The sequence below is a fragment of the Entelurus aequoreus genome, linkage group LG20, assembly GCF_033978785.1.
Source record: "Entelurus aequoreus isolate RoL-2023_Sb linkage group LG20, RoL_Eaeq_v1.1, whole genome shotgun sequence".
In the NCBI taxonomy this organism is placed as follows: Eukaryota; Metazoa; Chordata; class Actinopteri; order Syngnathiformes; family Syngnathidae; genus Entelurus; species Entelurus aequoreus.
This window is the reverse complement of record NC_084750.1, coordinates 24,635,945-24,663,628: the sequence shown is the minus strand read 5'-3', so window position 1 is coordinate 24,663,628 and position 27,684 is coordinate 24,635,945. Positions and strand designations below refer to the sequence as shown.

Below are 27,684 nucleotides of genomic sequence, written 5' to 3'. Positions count from 1 at the left end.
AAGATCCAGGATGTCAGAAGGAATATTTAAGAAGTAAGGGAGATCCAAAATATCAGGAGGACGATCCAGGAAGTCAGGAGGAATTTTCAGGAAGTTTCTAGGAAGATCCAGGGAGTCAGGAATAAAATCCAGTAAGTCAGGAGGAAGATCCAGGAAGACATGAGAAAGATCCAGGATGTCAGAAGGAATATTCAAGAAGTAAGGGAGATCCAAAATATCAGGAGGATGATCCAGGAAGTCAGGAGGAATTTCCAGGAACTTTGGAGGAAGATTCAGGGAGTCGGGAGGATTTTCCAGGAGGTCTGGAGGAAGATCCAGGAAGTCAGGAATAAAATCCAGGAAATCAAGAGGAAGATCTAGAAAGTCAGGAGGAAGATGCAGTAAGTTAAGAATAAGATCCAGAAAGTCAGGAGGAAGATCCAGGAAGCCATGAGAATGATCCAGGACGTCAGAAGGAATATTCAAAAAGTAAGGGAGATCCAAAATATCAGGAGGATGATCCAGGGAGTCAGGAGTAATTTCCAGGAAGTCTGGGGGAAGCTCCAGGAAGTCAATAATAAAATCCAGGAAGTCAGGAGGAAGATCCAGGAAACCACGAGAAATATCCAGGATGTCAGAAGGAATATTCAAGAAGTAAGGGAGACCCAAAATATCAGGAGGACGATCCAGGAAGTCAGGAGGAATTTCCAGGAAGTTTCTAGGAAGATCCAGGGAGTCAGGAATAAAATCCAGTAAGTCAGGAGGAAGATCCAGGAAGTCAGGAGGAATTTCCAGGAAGTTTCTAGGAAGATCCAGGGAGTCAGGAATAAAAGCTAGTAAATCAGGAGAAAGATCCAGGAAGACATGAGAAAGATCCAGGATGTCAGAAGGAATATTTAAGAAGTAAGGGAGATCCAAAATATCAGGAGGACGATCCAGGAAGTCAGGAGGAATTTTCAGGAAGTTTCTAGGAAGATCCAGGGAGTCAGGAATAAAATCCAGTAAGTCAGGAGGAAGATCCAGGAAGACATGAGAAAGATCCAGGATGTCAGAAGGAATATTCAAGAAGTAAGGGAGATCCAAAATATCAGGAGGATGATCCAGGAAGTCAGGAGGAATTTCCAGGAACTTTGGAGGAAGATTCAGGGAGTCGGGAGGATTTTCCAGGAGGTCTGGAGGAAGATCCAGGAAGTCAGGAATAAAATCCAGGAAATCAAGAGGAAGATCTAGAAAGTCAGGAGGAAGATGCAGTAAGTTAAGAATAAGATCCAGAAAGTCAGGAGGAAGATCCAGGAAGCCATGAGAATGATCCAGGACGTCAGAAGGAATATTCAAAAAGTAAGGGAGATCCAAAATATCAGGAGGATGATCCAGGGAGTCAGGAGTAATTTCCAGGAAGTCTGGGGGAAGCTCCAGGAAGTCAATAATAAAATCCAGGAAGTCAGGAGGAAGATCCAGGAAACCACGAGAAATATCCAGGATGTCAGAAGGAATATTCAAGAAGTAAGGGAGACCCAAAATATCAGGAGGACGATCCAGGAAGTCAGGAGGAATTTCCAGGAAGTTTCTAGGAAGATCCAGGGAGTCAGGAATAAAATCCAGTAAGTCAGGAGGAAGATCCAGGAAGTCAGGAGGAATTTCCAGGAAGTTTCTAGGAAGATCCAGGGAGTCAGGAATAAAAGCTAGTAAATCAGGAGAAAGATCCAGGAAGACATGAGAAAGATCCAGGATGTCAGAAGGAATATTTAAGAAGTAAGGGAGATCCAAAATATCAGGAGGACGATCCAGGAAGTCAGGAGGAATTTTCAGGAAGTTTCTAGGAAGATCCAGGGAGTCAGGAATAAAATCCAGTAAGTCAGGAGGAAGATCCAGGAAGACATGAGAAAGATCCAGGATGTCAGAAGGAATATTCAAGAAGTAAGGGAGATCCAAAATATCAGGAGGATGATCCAGGAAGTCAGGAGGAATTTCCAGGAACTTTGGAGGAAGATTCAGGGAGTCGGGAGGATTTTCCAGGAGGTCTGGAGGAAGATCCAGGAAGTCAGGAATAAAATCCAGGAAATCAAGAGGAAGATCTAGAAAGTCAGGAGGAAGATGCAGTAAGTTAAGAATAAGATCCAGAAAGTCAGGAGGAAGATCCAGGAAGCCATGAGAATGATCCAGGACGTCAGAAGGAATATTCAAAAAGTAAGGGAGATCCAAAATATCAGGAGGATGATCCAGGGAGTCAGGAGTAATTTCCAGGAAGTCTGGGGGAAGCTCCAGGAAGTCAATAATAAAATCCAGGAAGTCAGGAGGAAGATCCAGGAAACCACGAGAAATATCCAGGATGTCAGAAGGAATATTCAAGAAGTAAGGGAGACCCAAAATATCAGGAGGACGATCCAGGAAGTCAGGAGGAATTTCCAGGAAGTTTCTAGGAAGATCCAGGGAGTCAGGAATAAAATCCAGTAAGTCAGGAGGAAGATCCAGGAAGTCAGGAGGAATTTCCAGGAAGTTTCTAGGAAGATCCAGGGAGTCAGGAATAAAAGCTAGTAAATCAGGAGAAAGATCCAGGAAGACATGAGAAAGATCCAGGATGTCAGAAGGAATATTTAAGAAGTAAGGGAGATCCAAAATATCAGGAGGATGATCCAGGAAGTCAGGAGGAAGATTCAGGGAGTCTGGAATAAAATCCAGGAAATCAGGAGGAAGATCTAGAAAGTCAGGAGGAAGATGCAGGAAGTCAGAAATAAAATCAAGGAAGTCAGGAGGAGGATCCATGAAGTCAAGAATAAAATACAGGAAGTCAGGAAGAAGATCCGGGAAGTCAATAATAAAATCCAGGAAGTCAGAAAGAAGATCCAAGAATTAAGAAATAATTTCCAAGAAGTCAAAAGGAAGACTCAACAAGTGAGAAATATTTTCCAGGAAGTCAGAAAAAAGATCCCAGAAGTCAGGAGGAATTTCCAGAAAGTCTGGACGAAGATGCCGGAAGTCAGGAATAAAATCAAGGAAGTCAGGAGGAAGATCCAGGAACTGAAGAACATTTTACAGGAAGTCTGGGGGAAGATGCAGTAAGTCAAGAATAAGATCCAGGAAGTCAGGAGGATGATCCAGGAAGTCAGGAGAAATTTCTTAAATTTCTTAATTACTTCAATCTATTGTGGAAACATTTAAATATGAACATCTAATAGAAAACCCCACCAGAATTACAAGGAATGGTGAAACTCTAATCGATCTGATCTTTACAACTAGGTCAGAAAGAATAACAAAAAGATACAATTTCATTACAGGGCTCTCAGATCATAGCGTGATTCTAATTGTTCGAAAATTAACCAAAAAAAAAGATTATTCTATTATAAAATCACAGTCTGACATAAATATCAGTGCAAATACATTTAGAACCACATTGAATGAGTTCATTAAAAAGTACACAAAGATCTGGATAAAGAGAGCAAAAAACTACTCTCTCCCATGGTTTAAAAATGAAAAAAACGTAATAAGGCACTTAAAAAATCCCTAAAAACAACAAAATGCAATTGATCATTTGGCCTATACTGGCCTCAGAAATCAAGTTATTGGTCAGCCACGAAGAAGCAAAACTAATTATCTTACTAAAAAACAACGAGGCAAAGGGAAGAAGCTCTAAACGTTGGCAGCATATAAATGGCCTAACTGATCCAAGTAAGAAAAAACACCCAAAAATTGACTCTCTAAAAGTACAAGGAAGCAAAATTAATGACAAAGAGTCGATGGCTAATGCTCGGAACATTTTATTTTCATCGATTCGGTGCAGGAACTATCAAATAAATTAAACGACACAGTACTTTATCCGGAAGACATACTGTTCATCTGGAAAATACCGACCGTTTTTGCATGAAGGTGTCCAATGACAATGTGAACACTATTATATCAAACATGAGCAACTGGATGTCAACAGACCTTAGCACAGCTCTGCTTAAAAAACACCAAGATACTCTGCTAGAGCCTATCATACACCTAGTAAATCTTTCTATTCCATTTAATACATTTCCAAACCGCTGTAGTAACACAGATGACAGGCCTATCTCTATCCTTCCTGTAGTGGCAAAAATCTTGGAGAAGGTATAGTTGCAGAACCACTCATAGAACACCTGGAGTCAAACCAACTGCTCCATCCCCAACAATTTGGGTTCAGGCAAAAGTCAATCAACCAATCAATCAAAGTTTATTTATATAGCCCTTAATCACAAGTGTCTCAAAGGGCTGCCCAAGCCACAACGACATCCTCGGGTCAGATCCCACATCAGGGCAAGAAAGAACTCAACCCAATGGGAGGACAATGAGAAACCTTGGAGATTTGGTCACATTTTCAGTAGACCCATAATAAATTCATAAAAGAACCAAACTTCATGAATGTTTTTTGTGACCAACAAGTATGTGCTCCAATCACTCTATCCCCCAAAAATAAGAGTTGTAGAAATGATTGGAAACTCAAGACAGCCATGACATTATGTTCTTTACGAGTGGATGTAAACTTTTGACCACGACTGTATATCAATGACCTTCCAAACTGTTGCCAGGGTGTCCACTGCCAGCTCTATGCAGACCACACAATGACTCATGTGTTGAAGAATTCCACCCTAGCTGGGCAGCAGGTGACAGAATCTCTAGGTAACATTTCAACCTGGCTTCAAAAATGTCAATTAACGCTAAATGTTAAGAAAACGGTCTCAATCTGTTTCTCGATCAAAGCACAACTTTCAGACAATTTATCTAAGGTATGTGTAGATAATGAAATCATCCAAGAAGTTCAAGAGACAGAGTACTTAGGAATAATTCAAAACCAGGTAAAAATGTGTAAAAAGGTCAAATCAAATTGCAGCTGCTTTCATTTCATTAGAAGATAATTGTCTCGTCAAAATGCTCTGTTGTATTTACATGCAATAATATTCTCTCCTATTGTCCAATCTCATGGTCGCAAACTTCACCCACAGCCCTGAAGCCAGTCATCCCTGTACAACTAGACCAGAGGTATCAAACTCAAGGCCCGAGGGGCCAGATCTGGCCCGCCACATCATTTTATTTGGCCCTCGAAAGCCTGCAAATAATATGCGTCATTAAAGCACTTTATATTTTCTTGCTAAATATATTGTTTTTTTCCATTTTGACAGAAAAAATACATGTACTCAATGCAATCGCATATTTTTTAAACATAAATATTACAATGTAACAAATATATGATCATACATTCAAACAATGTTTTTGTTCAACTAGAAATAAAAACTTTTTATCTGCTTGACTTATTATTTCAAAGCAAGTAATTCATCAAATTGTCAAATTTTATAAATAGATTTTACAGCGACTTTATGAAATTTACTGTGGTTTTACTGCATTTTACTGTAAATGAAAAAACAGTACCACTGTTTTTTGACCATAAAATGCTGGCAACTGAGCTGTCAGTTTTTTTACTGTAAAAAACGGTGGTACTGTTTTGCTATTCACAATAGTGAATAGCAAAAATTACGGTAAAATCCAACAGCTAAGTTGCCAGAATTTTACTATAAAAATGCAGTTGTATATTTACAGTAAAAAAAAATATATATATACATTTCACAGTAAAATTCTATCAACTGAGCTGCCAGTTTTGTACCGTGACAAACAGTGGTACTGTTTTTTCCACTTACAGTAACATGCTGAAAAAAACACTGTAAATTTTACAGTAAAATGTTTGCCACTGACCTGTCAGTTTTTTACTGTAAAACAAAAAAAATGTTTACATTGTACATAAAAAAACTAATCATCAAACACATAGGCAATTGTGTAATAATTAGGGATGTCCGATAATATCGGACTGACGATATTATCGGCCGATAAATCCTTTTAAATGTAATATCGGAAATTATCGGTATCGGTCTCAAAAAGTAAAATTTATGACTTTTTAAAACGCCGCTGTAGGGAGAAGTACAGAGCGCCATTAAACCTTAAAGGCACTGCCTTTGCGTGCCGGCCCAGTCACTTAATATCTACGGCTTTTCACACACACAAGTGAATGCAAGCCCTACTTGGTCAACAGCCATACAGGTCACACTGAGGGTGTCCGTATAAACAACTTTAACACTGTTACAAATATACGCCAGACGGTGAACCCACACCAAACAAGAATGACAAACACATTTCGGGAGAACATCCGCACCATAACACAACATAAACACAACAGGACAAATACCCAGAACCCTTTGCTGCACTAACTCTTCCGGGACGCTACAATATTAACCCAAATAGGTGAAATTAGATAATCTCCCACGGCACACCAGACTGTATCTCACGGCACACTAGTGGTTGAAAAACACTGTTTTAGACAGTCCACAGTCAGAAGGAAGATTCAGGAAGTAAATAATAATTTCCAGTAAAGTCAGGAGGAAGATTCAGAAAGTAAGGAAGATTTTCCAGGAAGTCAGAAGGGAGATTCGGGAAGTAAAGAGTTATTTCCACGAAGTCGATAGTAAGATCTAGGAAGTAAGGAGGATTTTCCAGGAAGTCAGGAGGAAGATCCACAAAGTAAGGAGGAAGATTCCGGAAGTAAGGAAGATTTTCCAGGAAGTCACAAGGGAGATTCGGGAAGTAAAGAGTCATCTCCAGAAAGTAGGGAGTAAAATCTAGGAAGTAAGGAGGAGTTTCCCGGAAGTCAGATAAATGATACAGGAGGTGAGGAGGAATCTCCAGGAAGTCAGGAGGAAAATCCAGTAAGTAAGGAGGAATATTCAAGAAGTCAGGAGGAAGAGCCAGGAAGTAAAGAGGAATTTCCAAAAAAATCTACAAAGTCAGGGATGAATCCAGGAAATAAGGAGGACTTTCCAGGAAGATCTACAAAGTAAGAAGGAAGATTCAGAAAGTAAGGAAGATTTTCCAGGAAGTCAGAAGGAAGATTCGGGAAGTGAAGAGTAATTTCCAAGAAGTCGATAGGAAGATCTAGGAAGTAAGAGTTTCCAGGAAGTCAGGAGGAAGATTCAGAAAGAAAGGAAGATTTTCCCTAAAGTCAGAAGGGAGCTTGAGGAAGTAAGGAAGAATTTCCAGGAATTCATGAGGAAGATCCAGAAAGTAAAGAGGAAGATTCACAAAGTAAGGAAGATTTTCCAAGAAGTCAGAAGGAAGATTCAGGAAGTAAATAATAATTTCCAGGAAGTCAGGAGGAAGATCTAGGAAGTAATGAGTACTTTCCAGGAAGTCATAAGGAAGATCTAGGAAGTAATGAGGACTTTCCAGGAAGTCAGGAGGAAGATTCAAAACGTCAACAATACAGTCCAGGATGTCAGGAAGACTTTCCAGGAAGTAAGGAGGAAGATTCACAAAGTAAGGAAGATTTTCCAAGAAGTCAGAAGGAAAATTCAGCAAGTAAATAATAATTTCCAGGAAGTCAGGAGGAAGATCTAGGAAGTAATGAGGACTTCCCAGGAAGTCCAGAGGAAGAGCCATAAAGTCAAGAATAAAGTCCAGGAAGTCAGGAGGACTTTCCAGGAAGTCGGGAGGATGATCCACAAAGTCAATAATAAAATCCAGGAAGTAAGGAAGACTTTCCAGGAATTTATTAGGAAGATCCAGGAAGTCATGTGGAAGTTTCAGGAAGTCATGAGGAAGATCCAGGAAGTTTCAGGAAATAAGAAATAATTTCCAGGAAGTCAGTAAGAAGATTCAGGAAGTAAGGAAGAATTTCCAGGAAGACTCAGGAAGTAAGGAACATTTTTCAGGAAGTCAGGGGGAAGATTCAGGAAGTAATTAATAATTTCCAGAAAGTCAGAAGGAAGATCCAGGAAGTAAGTAGGATCTACAAAGTCAGGACAAAATACAGAAGATCAGGAGGAAGATCTAGGAAAGAAGAATTTCCTCAAAATCAGGAGGAAGATCCAGGAAGTAAGGAAGATCTACAAAGTCGGGAATAAAATACAGAAAGTCCGGAGGAAGATCAAGGAAGTCAAGAGGACTTTCCAGGAAGTCAGGGTGAAAGATTCAGGAAGTAAGGAAGACTTTCCAGGAAGTCAGGAAGACGAGTCAGGAAGTAAGGAACATTTTTCAGGAAGTCAGAAAGAAGATTGAGGAAGTAATTAAGAATTTCCAGGAAGTCAGGGTGAAGATTCAAGAAGTAAGGAACATTTTTCAGGAAGTCAGGAGGAAGTTTCAGGAAGTAAGTAGGATCTACAAAGTCAGGAAAAAAATACAGAAGATCAGGAGGAAGATCTAGGAAAGAAGAATTTCCAGGAAGTCTAGAGGAAGATCCACAAAGGCAAGAATAAAGTCCAGGAAGTCAGGAAGACTTTCCAGGAAGTCAGAAAGAAGATTCAGGAAGTAAATAATCATTTCCAGGAAGTCATGAGGAAGATCCAGGAAGTAAGGAGGAAGATTCACAAAGTAAGGAAGATTTTCCAAGAAGGAAGATTCAGGAAGTAAAGAGGAATTTCCAGGAAGTCAGGAGGAAGATCTAGGAAGTAATGATGAATTTCCAGGAAGTCCGGAGGAAGATCTAGGGAGTAATGAGGAATTTCCAGGAAGTCCAGAGGAAGATCCACAAAGTCAAGAATAAAGTCCAGGAAGTCAAGAAGAATTTCCAGGAAGTCCAGAGGAAGATCCACAAAGTCAAGAATATAGTCCAGGAAGTCAGGAAGACTTTCCAGGAAGCCAGAAGGAAGATTCAGGAAGTAAATAATCATTTCCAGGAAGTCAGGAGGAAGATCTAGGAAGTAATGAGGAATTTCCAGGAAGTCAGGAGGAAGATCTAGGAAGTAATGAGGAATTTCCAGGAAGTCCGGAGGAAGATCTAGGGAGTAATGAGGAATTTCCAGGAAGTCCGGAGGAAGATCCACAAAGTCAAAAATAAAGTCCAGGAAGTCAAGAAGAATTTTCAGGAAGTCCAGAGGAAGATCCACAAAGTCAAGAATAAAGTCCAGGAAGTCAGGAAGACTTTCCGGGAAGTCAGAAGGAAGATTCAGGAAGTAAATAATCATTTCCAGGAAGTCAGGAGGAAGATCTAGGGAGTAATGAGGAATTTCCAGGAAGTCTGGAGGAAGATCCACAAAGTCAAGAATAAAGTCCAGGAAGTCAAGAAGAATTTCTAGGAAGTCCAGAGGAAGATCCACAAAGCCAAGAATAAAGTCCAGGAAGTCAGGAAGACTTTCCAGGAAGTCAGAAGGAAGATTCAGGAAGTAAATAATAATTTCCAGGAAATCATGAGGAAGATCCAGGAAGTAAGGAGGAAGATTCACAAAGAAAGGAAGATTTTCCAAGAAGGAAGATTCAGGAAGTAAATAATCATTTCCAGGAAGTCAGGAGGAAGATCTAGGAAGTAATGAGGACATTCCAGGAAGTCCGGAGGAAGATCCACAAAGTCAAGAATAGAGATGTCCAATAATATCGGCTTGCTGATATTACCGGCCGATAAATGCTTTAAAATGTAATATCGGAAATTGTCTGTATCGTTTTTTTTGTTTTGTTTTGTTTTTTAATTAAATCAACATAAAAAACGCAAGATACACTTACAATTAGTACACCAACCCAAAAAACCTCCCTCCCCCATTTACACAAAAGGGTTGTTTCTTTCTGTTATCAATATTCTGGTTCCTACATTATATATCAATATATATCAATACAGTCTGCAAGGGATACAGTCCGTAAGCACACATGATTGTGTGTGCTGCTGGTCCACTAATAGTACAAACCTTTAACAGTTAGTTTTACTCATTTTCATTAATTACTAATTTCTATGTAACTGTTTTTATATTGTTTTACTTTCTTTTTTATTCAAGAAAATGTTTTGAATTTATTTATCTTATTTTATTTTATTTTTTTTAAAAGGATCTTATTTTCACCATACCTGGTTGTCCAAATTAGGCATAATAATGTGTTAATTCCACGACTGTATATATCGGTATAGGTTGATATCGGTATCGGTTGATATCGGTATCGGTAATTAAGAGTTGGACAATATCGGAATATCGGATATCGGCAAAAAGCCATTATCGGACGTCCCTAGTCAAGAATAAAGTCCAGGAAGTCCAGAGGAAGATCCACAAAGTCAAGAATAAAGTCCAGGAAGTCAGGAAGAATTTCCAGGAAGTCATGAGGAAGATCCAGGAAGTTTCAGGAAATAAGAACTAATTTCCAGGAAATCAGGAGGAAGTTGTATTCCAACCTGGGATGGACTTCATCCATGTTTGACTTTACAATCCAGGACTGCGTGTGGTTATGGAAGTTGTTACATTTCATTCCCAGTGAGGAGAAGTTGGTCAAGTAAACTCTGCACCCATGATGCATTGCTGGGGACAAACCACAACCAGGAAGTCAATCCACTTCCTGCAATGACATCATCGACCAAAACTTCCTGCAATGACGTCATCGACCAAAACTTCCTGCTAGCTCCTTTTTTTTTTTTTTTTTTCATCCTTTCATTGTTTTGAACAAGATGGATGTGTGAGGCCTGGCTGGGGGTCAAAGGTCATGTGAAGTTTGTTACGGTAAACATTTTTACTGCATGTGTGTGTGTGTATGCGTGTGTGTGTGTGTGTGTGTGTGTGTGTGTGTGTGTGTTTTGGGGGGGCTGGAGATGGTATCAATCGGCAAGGGGCGGCCATTGAACGTATTGATTAGCTACCTTTCTTATTAACATGCTGATTAAAGCCGGGCGGGCGAGCGAGCGAGCGAGAGAGAGAGAGAGAAAAAGGAGGTGAAGAGTGTGCACAAGGATGCACGCACACTCTTCACCTCCCCTCGCCGCGGACGCACGGCGGCCGCCATGAAGGAGGAGGGATTTAACGGGCGAGCCGGAGGAAGGAATGGAGGAAAATGGCAGAGATGATGGAGGAGGAAGAGGAGGCATGAAAAGGTGGGAGAGGAAGAAGAGGAGAGGGGGGGGCTGGTAGAAGGGGAGGCCTGAGGAGGCCAACACACACACACACTTTGACACACACACACACTTTGACACACACACTTTGACACACTCCCACACACACTTTGACACACTCACACACCTTGACGCCATAGGAAGTGTCAGCTTCTTCATCAAGTGTTATTTTTAATGCTTGGGAGCGCTTGAATAGTACACCACGGGCGCCCCGGGCGGGTGGTGTCCTGCGGGTTCACTTGTTGGCCAATGAGGAGTGAGGTACACGCCGGTGGGCGTGTCCTCCTGCTACCTGTTAGCTCGTGTTGTTAGCATGTCTGCATGCCATTGATCGTTGGTGTGGATTCGATTATGAAAGCAATAAAAACTTTGAGAGAAGTCAAACTTCCAACTCAGCATTCAGAAACGATTTTTGATTCTCACAATATAATATTTGGTATATAAAAGTAGGCGCAGAAATGTGCCATTAAAACGTTGTTGTTTTTTAAATGATGTTTTAGAATTTGGATAAATAAAAATTGCAATTAAGATGTAAATCGATTTTTTTTTTTTTTAACATCACCCCTTTAAACTTTTTTTTTTTAATTGAACATAATCATAATTAGAGATGTCCGATAATATCGGCCTGCCGATATTATCGGACGACAAATGCTTTAAAATGTAATATCGGAAATGATCGGTATCGTTTTTTTTATTATCGGTATCGTTTTTTTTTGTTTGTTTGTTTTGTTTTTGTTTTTTTTAATTAAATCAACATAAAAAAACACAATATACACTTACAATTAGTACACCAACCCAAAAAACCTCCCTCCCTCACACTCATTTACACAAAAGGGTTGTTTCTTTCTGTTATTAATATTCTGGTTCCTACATTACAGGTATATCAATACAGTCTGCAAGGGATACAGTCCGTAAGCACACATGATTGTGCGTGCTGCTGGTCAACTAATAGTACTAACATTTAACAGTTAATTTTACTCATTCTCATTAATTACTAGTTTCTATGTAACTGTTTTTATATTGTTTTACTTTTTTTATTCAAGAAAATGTTTTTAATTTATTTATCTTATTTTGTTTTATTTATTTATTTTTTTAAAAAAAGGACCTTATCTTCACCATACCTGGTTGTTCAAATTAGGCATAATAATGTGTTAATTCCACGACTGTATATATCGGTATCGGTTGATATCGGTATCGGTTGATATCGATATCGGTAATTAAGAGTCGGAATATTGGATATCGGCAAAAAGCCATTATAGGACATCCCTAATAATAATTTCTTCCTTTTGGGGGGATTTTTTATTTTAAAAATTGCAAATTTATTCAAAATGTAAAAAAGAAAACGTGAATTATCACACAATTTTTTTTGTTATTGTTTTGTTTGCGTATGCTGGAAAATGTCAGTGGTGTGTTGTGTATAACTTTTTGTTTTACAAAATAACAGTGTGTATTTTCTTCCCCTGCACAGGAAGTACACACGCACACGCACACGCACACACACACACACACACACACACACACACACACACACACACACACACACACACACCGCCATGAGAAAGTTTTCTGTGTATTGTACACATGACGACCTTTGTTTATAGGAAATGCAATTAAATTAATTGTAAAAAGGTTGTTTTTTATTTGTTTTTTTCTGCTTATATTTCTTTTATTTGGGTTGTATCGTTGTATGGTTTCTTTTTCTGTGATATGGATCCCCCTGGGTCTGAAATAAAATGACTACTACTACTAAATCTAAATGATTAGCTTTTGTGTTGGGTCGACATAATTAACTCTGATAATAACTTTGACTAAAGTGTAACATTATGAGCATCATCCCCGGCAGCTAAAACATATATTTATACACTGCTACTGGGTAATTAGCATGCAGATAATTTACATATTTGCATATTATATGCAAACGCACAAAGAGACGCTGTTCAAAAATCAATCGATCCATCGTCACTGCTAAACGGACACAAAGGACACTTGATTAGGTACACCATCTAATAAGACGCCAAAAAAAACAACAACGCTGATATTGTCATTTGACACCAGCTAATTATTACTATTATTACCTTTAATATTATCACTGCAACCCACTCAAAATTCTATTTTGGTGCGACCAGGGTCCAAATATTGGGAACACTTATTTGATGACGTGTACCTAATAAAATGTATTTTATATGGCAACATTAAGAAAGAAACGGATTGAATATTTTGGCGGGGGTACAAATGAACACAATTACTGAACATTGCTAATTATATTACCAATAATATTATATACACTTTGAGAATTGTTGTCATTTATACTTTAATGAATTGTATTTTTTTCTGTTATAATTATAATTATGTATTTTGACTGCTGTTGAAAATTGGATCTAAATAGACGTAAATAAGCTAAACCAAGTAATAATAATAATTGACACTGTATTTTGTTGACAAGTATTAATGTATTCGTTCGGTGTGTTTTACTTTCATAATTCGCATGTATTTATTGAAATTCTTTATATTTTTGGCTTTCCTCACGTTTTATTGATTAATAAGATATATGAATTGTGATAAACCTCCTGAGCGAACAATCAATTATTAGCATCGTGAAGTCACCAAGATTTATTTTTACATTTTCTCGCAGGTTCTTTTTTTTGTCCCCCCCCCCCCCCCCCCCCCCCGTCGAATTCAAATGAATGCACCTATTGATTAGTGCGTGTGCGCACGTGCGTGCGTCACGTCATCGATCGCTCAGTCAAGCAGCGGAAATAAAAATAAAAAAATTTAAAAAACAACTAAAAGGAATAATAAAACATTTCAGAATATTGGAAGTATTTCTAATGCTGTTATTTCAAAAGGGTGTCATGGTAATATTGATCCAATTATTATTTTCAAAACAAAAAAAAGTGTGAACTGGAACATGTCAATTTTCGTTCATGGAAATAAAATAATTGCAGAAACGAAAATGACATTTTAATGTGAAAATATTGATAATAAAGATATCTCACTTCTCTCTTTTCCATGATAAAACATGTGTTACCTGACATATAATTATTTGAATGCATCAATAATGTTCTATTATTATATTTACGTGTCAAATTTTAATATTTACGTTCTCTTTTTGAATAAAATTAATTGTTTTTTTTCTTCTTACCAAACGAACCAACAAGATTTTCATTTCGACTCTTAAGAGTTTAAATTGTGAACATTCATTTGACGCACGGAAAATGAGAATATATATGATAATAATATGTAACAAATAAATGACAATATTGTTAGGAAATGTGAGATGACTTTGTTATTGTCTTTCTTGCATGGAATATTTGTATTTTTGCCTCGAAAGTTGTGACGTCATCGTCGCAGGTGTGTGTGTTTGAATGCCACAATAAAGTCAATACGAAGGTTAAATGTGTGTGTTTATTTTATTATTAAGGACCCCCTGTTATTAATATTGAATATAAACAACCTGATGAGATAGACTCCAGCACCCCCCGCGACCCCAAAAGGGACAAGCGGTAGGAAATGGATGGATGGAAGAAAAATGTAAAGAAATATACATTTAAAACCCTTTTGTGGTCTGTGGGGTCGCTGCACCTCCTCTGACCTTTCACCTTTTGGCTGCTTGTAATGAAGGTGTTTTGCAACATCAATAATAATATCTAATAAAGGTTTTATTAAAAAAATAATAATAATAATAAATAAAAATTCCATGCTCATTTCTTCCCACAACGACGTTTTTTCTGGAAAAAAAAATGTTTACTGTACAAATAAAAGTTAATTTGACCTTTGACCTAGAAGCTCAGGGATCGATCGTGCGGCGTCTGCTCATGCGCACGTTTTTATCGAACACAAACACACACACACACACACACACTCACACACCGACAAACCCTACATTAAGTGTGTTTAAATAAGAATAAAAAACATGTTTTATTTAGTGTACATTAAAATGACGAAGACACGTTTCATTACTGTGTCTTTAACATGCGCGCGTACTTTAATAGGGACAATAATATTGTTATGTTGCCTTCACGTACCTAAATAAATAAATGGACATTTGATTTTTTTTTATTATTTTTTTAAACAAAAGCTCATGAGCGTGCGGCGGGTACACATTTAAACTAGACACAGTAAGTGATTGTGTTCCATCTAATTCGGTTTAAAAATTAAAAATAAAACATTTAAAAAAAAGAAAGTTATAAAAACGGGGGTGTCTCCCCCCCCCGGAGGGAAAGGGTTAATTGGAGAAGGAATTTCATCGCACATCTGTCAGATTTTAAGGCCGTGACGCACCGAGGGGAGGGGAGGGGGTGGCAGGGGAGGGGGGGGGGGGGAGTTGGCGATCGGATCGATGAAGTAGCAGAGGAGGAGGAGGAGGAGGACGAGGAGGAAGAGGAGGAGGAGGAAGAGCAGCAGGACAATCTCAGGAGATAATGAAAGACGAGCAGAGCTGCTAGAAGACGACAAGAACAAGAAGATTGTCCGAGGAACAAAATATCATTTACATTTAAAAAACAAAAAAAAGGTTCGCGGAGGTTCGGATGGTGTGCACGAGATGCCCAGGACGCGCAGCAGCAGCAGCCGTGGACGCGCACCGAGAGGCGCGCAGTGACGGTAAGAGAGAACAAAAAAATCCTTCCCCTCCGTTTATAATCGTTTGACTGTGCGAGCGTGGCTCCGTTTCGTCATCTTTTTCACCGTCCTTATTGTTGTCGTGGCGGCGAATCACGGATAAACTCACACGACGTAAATGCGCATGCGCCGGATGACATGTCCGAATGAGGACGCGGGCACGAGTCGCGCGTTCGCTCTGCTCTTCGATCCTTGTAAGTTGTTGTTGCCGTAACGTGCGTGTGCGCGTGCGTGTGCGTGTGTGTGTGCAGGCACAGAGAAGGGTCCGGCGGGAAGGAAGTGTCAGCTGGTCCAATCGGCGCCGAGGAAGTACTTAAGGCGGCGACATCATTAATTGGACGGCGGCTGATCAATCGATAGATCGATACCTGGACGCTGCGGGATGGACGGGAGTCTGGGAGAGATGTCGGCGCACGCTCACTCGGACCTCTCGGCCGCCTTCCCCCGGCCCCACCTGGGCGGCCCCCCGCTGGAGCCCGAGCACCGGGCGCCCGCCTTCGAGCACTCCATGTCGGCGCTGGGCTACAGCGGCGACTCGCCGTCGGGGTCCGGCAGCACGTACACCACGCTGACCCCCCTGCAGCCCTTCGACGACAAGTTCCACCACCACCACCACCACCACCACCCCTGCCTGCCCGTCAGCAACGTCATCGGCAGCTTCACGCTCATGCGGGAGGAGCGAGGGGGTCTGGGTGCCAACTTCTACAACCCCTACGGCAAAGACCTCGCCATGGCCCAGAGCCTCACGCCGCCCTCCGCCGCCCCGGGCCTGGGCTCGCCCATGCACGGCTACGGAGGCCTGGCCACCGGTTCCAATGGCGGCGGCGGCGGCGGCGGGCAGATGCTCCACGGCGGCTACGACGTCCACGGGGGCAGCCTCTTCTGCAGGACGTCCGACTTCGGCCGCGAGATGTCCCCGCCGGGCCTGGGCGGCGCCGACATGTCCGTGGGCCACCAGCTGAACAAGATGGACGCCCAGCAGCACACGGTGGGCCACCACCCTCACATCTACAGCCAGCACTACCAGGCCCACCACCACAGCCAGCAGGCCTCCAAGATGGCCGACCACCTGCACTCGCTCTCCTCCGCCGCGTCCTCGCCAGGCGACATGGCCGGGTCCCAGGGCGGCGGCGAGGAGATCAACACGCGCGACGTGGCCCAGAGGATCATCACGGAGCTGAAGAGGTACAGCATCCCGCAGGCCATCTTCGCCGAGCGTGTCCTGTGCCGCTCGCAAGGAACGCTCTCCGACCTCCTGAGGAACCCAAAACCTTGGGCCAAGCTCAAGTCGGGCCGGGAGACCTTCAAGAGGATGTCCCGCTGGCTGCAGGAACCCGAATTCCAGAGGATGGCTTCGCTACGCCTGGAGGGTGAGCCCACACACACACACACACACACACACACACACACACACAAACACACACACACACACACACACACACATTCTTCATGGGCGCCTTAGGTCTCAGTAGAACCGATGAGTGATTGAAGTCTACATTGTTTACTTTATTGTTGCTTGAAAAATATTTCTTTAAAACATCAACAAAGATTCTTGGAACAATTCTGTTGTTTTTAGACTATTTAAACATTTACTATAAAGTTCTACTGGGTATTTAAACAGATAGGCTCCAGCGCCCCCCGCGACCCCGAAGGGAATAAGCAGTAGGAAACGGATGGATGGATGGTATGAAGTTCTACTGGGTATTTAAACGAATGATAATGAAGTTCTACTGGGTATTTAAACATTTAGTGTAAAGTTATACTGGGTATTTAAACATTTATTATATAGTTCTATAGAGTATTAAAACAATTAATATGGAGTTGTACTTGTTATGTAAACATTTACTCCAAAGTTCTACTGGGTATTTAAATATTTACCATAAAGTCCTGCTGGGTATTCAAAAAAATAGTATGAAGTCCTTCTGCGTATTTAAACATTTACTATAACATTCTACGAGGTATTTAAACAATTAGTATGATGTGCTATTGGGCATTTCAACATTTAATATGAAGTTCTACTGGATATTTAAACATTTTGTATGAGGTTCTACTAGTTATTTGAACATTTAATATAAGGTTCTACTGGTTATATAAACAATTAGTATGATTTTCTACTGATTAGTTCAACTATTTGTATGATGTTCTATTTGTTATTTAAACACCAGGCATAATGTTCCTCTGGGTATTTACAGTAAACAACTAGTATGAAGTTCCACTAGTGAATTCAACTATTAGTATGAAGTCATACTGATTCTTTAAACATTTGGCATGATGTTATGCTGGTTATTATACATTTAAAATAGTGTTATGCTGGTTAGTCAAATATCCAATAAGTAGTTATTTTGGTTATTTAAACAGTTAGTATAAGGTTCTGCTGGTTAGTTAAACATGTTGTTTGATGTTCAATTGCTTATTTTAACAATTAGCTAAGGTTCAATTGGTTATTTAAACATGTTGAAGAGGTTCATTTAGCCTACTTGTCAAGTACAAAAACTTTACCTTACTAGCCTATATAAATCAACCATTTATAAATAAAAAAGGTTATTTAAACACTTAGTATAAGGTTCTACTAGTTAATTCCACTATTCGTATGAGGTTCTACTACTTAATTTAATTATTAGTATGAGGTTCTACTGGTTGTTTAAACATTTAGTATGAAGTCCTTCTGGTTTTAAAACATTTTGTATGAGGTTCTATTGGTTAATTCAACTATTAGTATAAGGTTCTGCTGGTTAGTTTAACAATTAGTACAATGTTCTACTAGTAATTCAATTATTAGCATGAGGTTCTAGTATTTAATTTATTTATTACTATTAGGTTCTACGGGTAGGGCGACTTGTCCAGGGTGTACCCCGCCTTCCGCCCGAATGCAGCTGAGATAGGCTCCAGCACCCACCGCGACCCCAAAAGGGACAAGCGGTAGGAAATGGATGGATGGTTAATAAAACATTTAGTTTGAAGTTCTACTGGGTTTTTAAACATTTATAATGAGGTCCTTTTGGTTAATTTAACTATTAGTACAAGGTTCTGCTGATTACTTTAACATTTAGTATGAGGTTCCATTTTTTAGTTAAACATTTAGTAAGTTATTCTAGGTATTTAAACTTTAGTATGAGGTTCTACTGGTTAATTGAAGTATTAGTTTGAGGTTCTACTGGTTATTTTAATATGTGTTAGTAGTTCACAGGTTTTGTGTAGCAGTTGGTATCCATCATTTGTTTCCATTGTGTTTACATTCTGAGTTGGTTCTTATGAAATATATATTTACAGGTGTTTTTAATTAGTGATGGGCCTGATCATTGATTTATTGTTATTAATTGATTGACTGATTGATGGATTGTGTGATCTGTCCACAACCCATGGAGTCAAAAGTGTGTGCAGTACCTGTCATAACCAGCAGAGGCGCTGTGAGCTGAAACTCGGTTCCACACCTGGTAGCAAACATGGCGCCCTGTCGTCACGTGAGGGGCTTTTGACCAATCCGAGAGAGTTATTACTTGGTTACATTCGACCATGATCAGCTTGGCGATGAACAAAGCTAACATTTCGAGCAAATTGTACATTTCCATGGTCATGTGACCTGTCTTTGGGGATGGAGGACACGGCGGCCATTACAGGCTCGCCTCCGTGCTCTCTGCAGGGCGCGCACACACACACACGCTGCAACGTGAGAATATGTGCACGTGCACGTGCACAGCGGGGGTCCGAGAGGGGGGACACGTGTGGCGGATGACAATCAGAATGATTGCTTAACAATTATTGATCCCTGATTGGTGTGCTCGCTGAGTGGCGATGGCGGTGCTCGGTCAGTGACGTCCCTTCATTCTGAGAGCGCTCGCCCCCTGCAGTATATTAATCATTTGTATATTTGAATTATAACGTTTTTTTATATCTATTGATTAATTATGGAACTGCAAGCGTCTATTTATTTCCACTAGAAAAAGCAGCTCGCCGCCGCCGTCGCCATTTGAGACGGAATTAGAATTCCGAGGAACGCCATGGCACTTCGGCCGCGTTGTCCGCCCCAACGAGCGTTTATCCGCGGAGGCATTTAGCCAAACACGTCGGCGCTGAGCCTGGCGTTTATCCGCAGTGTCTTTGTGTGGATTACCCGCCATGGTGTCCTCCGGCGCCCGGCAGGAGGCAATCAGGGGCCGTAACCTTATGCGGAGCACGCTCAAGACGAGGGTCCGCGCCTTCTCGGCGGCCGCCAAAGATCGCCGCGATTTAGCCGGTGTGGCCGCTGATGGCCCGCCGCTCGGCGCTCGGCCGTAAAGGTCAGCGGCGGCCTCATTTGCATATCGGGGGCGGGGGGGAGTCACACACGCAAACAAACCCGATTGTTGTTGTTCTTCGTCCCCGCAAACCCCCCCTACGGTGTGGCCCTGCAAGGGTTAACCAGCCTGGCAGGGTCGACAAGTCTGAGCTGCACACATTTAATCAATAATTTCTATCAGCCGCTGGCCCCACAAATCAGTGAGGGGGGGTGTGTGTGGGGGGTGGGGGGATTGAGCCGCCCTGAGGTGGGGGTGGGGGTGGGGTTGCTACAGAGATCCACATCACGTTGGAGAAACACGAGACGCAGCATACATCACGATTAGACCACGTTCCCACGATCATAAGACGCCCGGGTGGGGGTGGGTTCGTATTTATGTCAGCCCGCCACCGCCGATTTATAGCACGATGATTGTGGGCCTCTTACGCACCATTACAGTGGTAGGAAACATTTACTTAATGGCCGCCATCCGCCATGGCCAGCCAGGGAGGCGAGGGCACCCCCCACGACGGGCCATAAATCCTACATTGCTATCATCGCAATACATCACTACTGTATGGACAAGCCACGCCCCCTTGCAGTACACATTTATTTACAGCATTAATTTTATTCATGAATTTTTGAAAATTATGAATCGGGATTGACAAAAATTGCATTTCGGATGTGAATAGTTTTTTTTGTGCACCCCTAATCACCACTATGTAGAAAAAGCCACGCCCCCTCACACACGTCACCGCTGTATAGAGCAAGCCCCACCCCCTTACAGTCATCACTACAATATAGACAAGCCACGCCCCCTTGCAGTACATCACTACTATATCACGCATGCCACGGCCCCTCACGACATGTCACTGCTGTATAGACGAAGCCACGCCCCCTTGCAGTACACATTTTAAAATGTATTTATTGTATTAATGAATTTTTTTTTTTAAATGAATAGATTAAGAATCAGGATTGATAAAAATTGTATTTCGGATGTGAATAGTTTTTTTTCTGCACCCCTAATCACCGCTATATAGAACAAGCCACGCCCCCTCACACAAGTCACCGCTGTATAGTGCAAGCCACACCCCCTTACAGTCATCACTACAATATAGACAAGCCACGCCCCCTTGCAGTACGTCACTACTATATCGCGCAAGCCACTGCCCCTCACGACATGTCACTGCTGTATAGAAGAAGCCACGCCCCCTTGCAGTACTAATTTTAAAATGTATTTATTGTATTAATGAATTTTTGAAAATTATGAATAGATTAAGAATCGGGATTGATAAAAATTGCATTTCGGATGGGAATTGTTTTTTTTTGTGCACCCCTAATCACTACTATATAGAACAAGCCACGCCCCCTCACACACGTCACCACTGTATAGTGCAAGCCACACCCCTTTAGAGTCATCACTACAATATAGGAAAGCCACGCCCCCTTGCAGTACATCACTACTATATCACGCAAGCTACGGCCCCTCACGACATGTCACTGCTGTATAGAAGAAGCCACGCCCCCTTGCAGTATACGTTTTAAAATGTATTTATTGTATTAATGAATTTTTGAAAATTATGAATAGATTAAGAATCGGGATTGATGAAAATTGTAATTTGGATGTGAATAGCTTTTTTTGTGCACCCCTAATCACCGCTATATAGAACAAGCCACGCCCCCTCACACACGTCACCGCTGTATAGTGCAAGCCGCACCCCCTTGCAGTCATCACTACAATATAGACAAGCCACGCCCCCTTGTAGTACATCACTACTGTATCGCGCAAGCCACGGCCCCTCACGACATGTCACTGCTGTATAGACGAAGCCACGCCCCCTTGCAGTACAAGTTTTAAAATGTATTTATTGTATTAATACATTTTTTTAAATTATGAATAGATTAAGAATTGGGATTGATAAAAATTGCATTTCTGATGGGAATTGGTTTGTTTGTGCACCCCTATTCACCGCTATATAGAACAAGCCACGCCCCCTCACACAAGTCACCGCTGTATAGTGCAAGCCACACCCCCTTACAATCATCACTACAATATAGACAGGCCGCGCCCCCTTGTAGTACATCACTACTATATCGCGCAAGCTACGGCCCCTCACGACATGTCACTGCTGTATAGAAGAAACCACGCCCCCTTACAGTACGAGGGATGTGAATATTTGGGTATTTAACGATTCGATCCGATTCCTGGGGTGACGAGTCGATTCGGAATAGATTCTCAATTCAAACCGATTCTAGCAATATATTATTTGGTGTAATAATTATAATGAAACTTTTTCAAAACAGGTTACAGGTTAGAAAAGCTTCTTCTGGTTGCATGGAAATTAATATGTTCAAAAATGGATTCATATTTAAAACCATTTTTTTTATGAAAAATGAATTTTAATTTTTTTAATAATTTTTTTTAAACATGAATCGATTAAGAATCGGGATTGATAATGTGAATTGATTTTTTTGTGCACCCCTAATCACTGTTATATAGAGCAAGCCACACCCACTTACAGTACATCACTACTATATTGACAAGCCACGCCCCCTTTCAGTACATCACCGCTATACAGACAAGCCACACACCCTTACAGTACATCACTACTATATAGACAAGCCACAGCCCCTTACAGTACATCACTACTTAATAGACAAGCCACGCCCCCTTTCAGTACATCACTGCTATATAGAGCAAGCAGCACCCCCTTACAGAACATCACTACTATATAGACAAACCACGCCCCCTTGCAGTACATCACTACTATATAGTGAAAGCCACGCCCTCTTGCAGTACATCACTACTATATAGACAAACCACGCCCCCTTACAGTACATCACTACTATATAGACAAACCACGCCCCCTTGCAGTACATCACTACTATATAGAGCAAGCCACACTCCCTTACAGAACATCACTACTATATAGACAAACCACGCCCCCTTACAGTACATCACTACTATATAGACAAACCACGCCCCCTTACAGTACATCACTACTATATAGACAAACCACGCCGCCTTGCAGTACATCACTACTATATAGAGCAAGCCATACCCTCTTACAGTACATCACTACTATATAGACTAACCACGCTCCCTTACCGTACATCACTACTATATAGTCAAACCACGCCCCCTTGCAGTACATCACTACTATATAGAGCAAGCCACACTCTCTTACAGTACATCACTACTATATAGACAAACCACGCCCCCTTGCGGTACATCACTACTATATAGAGCAAGCCACACTCTCTTACAGTACATCACTACTATATAGAGCAAGCCACGCCCTCTCACAACATGTCACACTGTATAGAGCAAGCCACACCCCCTTACAGTACATCCCTACTATATAGACAAACCATGACCCCTTACAGTACATCACTACTATATAGTCAAACCACGCCCCCTTGCAGTACATCACTACTATATAGCGCAAGCCACGCCCTCTCACAACATGTCACACTGTATAGAGCAAGCCACACCCCCTTACAGTACATCACTACTATATAGACAACCATGACCCCTTGCAGTACATCACTACTATATAGAGCAAGACACACCCCCTTATAGTACATCACTACTATATAGACAACCATGACCCCTTGCAGTACATCACTACTATATAGAGCAAGACACACCCCCTTATAGTACATCACTACTATATAGACAACCATGACCCCTTGCAGTACATCACTACTATATAGAGCAAGACACACCCCCTTATAGTACATCACTACTATATAGACAACCATGACCCCTTGCAGTACATCACTACTATATAGAGCAAGCCACACTCCCTTACAGTACATCACTACTATATAGACAAACCATGACCCCTTGCAGTACATCACTACTATATAGAGCAAGACACACACCCTTACAGTACATCCCTACTATATAGCGCAAGTCACGCGCACTCACAACATGTCCCACTGTATAGTGCAAGCCACACTCCCTTACAGTACATCACTACTATATAGACAAACCATGCCCCTTTGCAGTACATCACTACTATATAGAGCAAGCCACACCCCCTTACAACACTACTATATAGAGCAAGCCACACCCCCTTTCAGTACATCACTACTATATGGTGTAAGCCACACCCTCTCACAACATGCCACACTGTATAGAACAAGCCACACCCCCTTACAGTACCAGGGGTGTGAATCTAACGATTCGATCCGATTCCTGGGGTGACGATTCGATTCAGCAGATTTTCTTTATTTTTATGAATTTGTGAAAAATTGTAGAATTGTATCAGAATTGATAAGAATTGCATTTCGGATGTTAACTTATTGTTTTGTGCACCCCTAATCACTACTATATAGAACAAGCCACGCCCCCTCACACGTCACTACTGTATTGAGTAAGCCACACCCCCTTCATCACAATACTATTAGAAGTACTGTCATGCAACAGACACACCAATGAATAAAACAAGCCACGCCTCATAATATTTCATGCTTACTTATCTTTCTACGGTATTCTTATTTCTGACAACTTTTACTCTTTCCTGAATAAAATAATTACTTTCCTGTAACAATATATCAACTTTTTATTGCTCAATCCACACAATTGTCGTCTTTCCGCATCGCTCAGACCTACTTCCTGTTCCTGTCTACAGTGCTAAGTCTTCTGCAAAGAGGCAGCATTTACATGTTAGTGTTTTATTTGTCTTTATTCGAACACAGTGTTACTTTTTTAAACTCTGTGTAATGTTACAGTGGCCAAAAATATTGAATATACTTGGTAAATAAAACGATGGCCTTGTTTTTAATGAATACTTAGATCTACCACGCTACTGTATTTTAATGTTGGTCATAATGGTGGTACTTGGTGAGCCAAGTTTTTTTTGGAGGATTTTTAACATTTTGTGTTCTTTTTGTCAACAAAAGCATAGTTTTTTTTATGTTTAAAAAAAAACTAAATATGACATACATTTCCCCCCATTTTTTTTAAGTGGAATATTTGAAGTGAAATAAGTAAGAGGCTTAAACAGGTCAATAATTCATGACAATGATGAAAAACAAAAACACAAAAATTCTTGGGGATCCGAAATGTCGCGACTAATAAAAACTTAAAAAATAATTCATATATTGTGTGAATTTTTTTGTTTTAACTTTCAACGGTTAAATCTATAGCTCAACTTCAGATCTATCTGTCGATATAAAGCTTTATGTTGATTTTGTAAAAAAATTACAAAAAAAAAAAAAAAATTAAGTTTTTTTTATGGCAAAAACACAAAATACAAAAAATGGCCACACTCATAAAAGTGTTAAAAATAAGTCATACATTTTTCCACTTTGCAAGCTTAATTGTCTAAATCAGGGGTGTCCAAACGTTTTGACTTGGGGCTGAATTGGGCTAAAGAAATGTGGTCGAAAGCTAAATGCATGTAATGTAATATATATATATATATATATATATATATATATATATATATATATATATATATATATATATATATATATATATATATATATATATATATATATATATATATATATATATATATATGTGTGTGTGTGTGTGTGTGTGTGTGTATGTATAGGTGTATAAATGTATGTGTGTGTACATGTGTATATGTATAAATGTACGTGTGTAAGTGTATATGTATAAATGTATGTGTGTATGTGTGTATATATGTATGTGTGTATATGTGTATGTATATACTGTGTATATATATATATATATATATATATATATATATATATATATATATATATATATATATATATATATATATATATATATATATATATATATGTGTGTGTGTGTGTGTGTGTGTATATATTTATATGTGTATATATATATGTGTGTGTGTGTGTGTGTGTGTGTATATGTATGTATATACTGTATATATATATATATATATATATATATATATATATGTGTGTGTGTGTATATATATGTGTGTGTGTGTATTTATATGTGTGTATACATACATATATATGTCTGTTTTTATACATATACTGTATATATATGTATATGTATACACACACATACATATATGTATATATATATTTGTGTGTGAGTATATGTGTGTGTATATATATATATACTGTATATATATATATGTATATATATATACATATATATTTATATGTGTGTATAAATGTGTGTGTGTATGTATGTATATATATATATATATTTATGTGTGTGTATGTATATGTATATATATACACCTATATATGTCTGTTTATATACATGTATACACACACACACACACACACACACACACACACACATATATACACATATATACACATATATATATATATATATATATATATATATATATATATATATATATATATATATATATATATATATATATATATATATATATATATATATATATGTGTGTGTGTGTGTGTGTGTGTGTGTGTTAATTAGAATCAATTAGAAATATCAAGCAGCCAAAATGCACCAAACATGGATAAGTGTGGAAATCACGTTTTGCATGTTTCGTATCATTCTTTGTAATGGATTTAAATGAGTGTGATTTTGACTTTTTTTTTTATGGCACATGGACGTTATTTTTTTAATATCCACATAGTTCAGTGAGCAGGTTGTGTTATGTGTGACCGTGTGTGTTGACTTTTTGTGTTAGGTTTCTTTTGTTGTTGCGCCATGATGTAAATGTGCTGTGTTCGATTCCCCGCATGATTCATGGTCATTGACCTGAATTACTCACATTGTCCACAAGATGGCAGCATGGTTGCAGCAATAATGACAGATTCCTTTTTGAACTCATGCCATCACGTAGGCCATATTAAGACGTGCCGCACTTGTCTTGTCTAGAATTAATTCCGTCCAATAAAGGTTTGTAAAATATTTCAAATATTATCATTATATTTAACTTTTTTATGGGTTTTTTTCTTCTCTTTTAATAGTATTTTTAGAAAGTGCCGTTAAAAATTAGCTCTGGGCCTCAAATGGCCCGCGAGCCGTACTTTGGACACCCCTGTTTGAGATAATTGTCCAACTTTCACAGATGTTCTAAGCCCCCATCCTCCAAAGCGTCCAATAAAGGATCAATTAGTGATTGTTGCCGACTCAGCGGTGTGTGATTGGGCCGCACAACAAAGTGTAGTCGTCGTGTCAGGAGTGTTGTTGCGATTGTGTGAATTGAGAAGCTTTCAGAGGCGTGGCGTGATGCGTTCACTGACACAAGCTGCTGATTCGTCTCTTTTAGTTTGCTGAGCGCATGGCTTTTCTTTCCACGAATCCACTTTCCCTCCACTTAATCCACTTGTCCTCGTTAGCCGGCCTCCTTTTCATGCGTCTTTCTGTGCAGCCTGCAAGCGGAAGGAGCAGGAGCAGAGCAAGCTGGAGCGGAACCAGGGCCCCAAGCGCACCCGGCTGGTGTTCACCGACCTCCAGCGCCGCACGCTCATGGCCATCTTCCGGGAGAACCACCGGCCCACCAAGGACCTGCAGGTGACCATCTCTCAGCAGCTGGGCCTGGAGCTGTCCACCGTCAGCAACTTCTTCATGAACGCCCGCCGCCGCAACCTCAACAAGTGGGCCGACGAGGGCCGCCCCTCCTCCACGGGGTCCTCGGGCTCCAGCGCCTCGTCCTCGGCGGTGTCCTGCAGCACGGCGTGATGGCGGGCGGGGTCGGGGGCGGGGAGGGGGCGCCGGACGGGTCTGAGGCGGAGACCGGCCCGTATGTACGTCCTCGGGGCGGCCGCAGGGACGGACGCAGCCGTGATCGGAGATTTTAACCAAAGTGGACGGCGCCCTCGGAGTGGGAGGGGCCAGAGTGATACAAGGGCGGGGCGGGAGGTCCCGCTTTGTACAGTCCTTTCATGAGGCCATCTTGTTTCGTAGAGTAGAGAGGCTGAAGGTTCGGCCAATCAGGAGCAAGCATACTTTGGTGCGCCTTCAAGTCCTCGGCGCTCCTGATTAATCAGGAGGAGCCATTTGCTCACATGTGATGAGCGACTTCCTCAATCA

At 40.6% G+C, this 27,684-nt stretch overlaps 1 protein-coding gene across 1 annotated transcript; it reads left to right on the top strand.

Annotated features, from left to right (window-relative positions):
* The first annotated feature begins 15,217 nt into the window (after positions 1-15,217).
* Positions 15,218-27,399, top strand: onecutl (one cut domain, family member, like). The gene is made up of 3 exons (XM_062029710.1): positions 15,218-15,433; positions 15,703-16,821; positions 27,023-27,399. The coding sequence occupies exons 2-3, from the start codon at positions 15,834-15,836 to the stop codon at positions 27,331-27,333; spliced, it is 1,299 nt and encodes a 432-aa protein (XP_061885694.1). The 5' UTR covers positions 15,218-15,433; positions 15,703-15,833; the 3' UTR covers positions 27,334-27,399.
* The last annotated feature ends 285 nt before the right edge of the window (positions 27,400-27,684 follow it).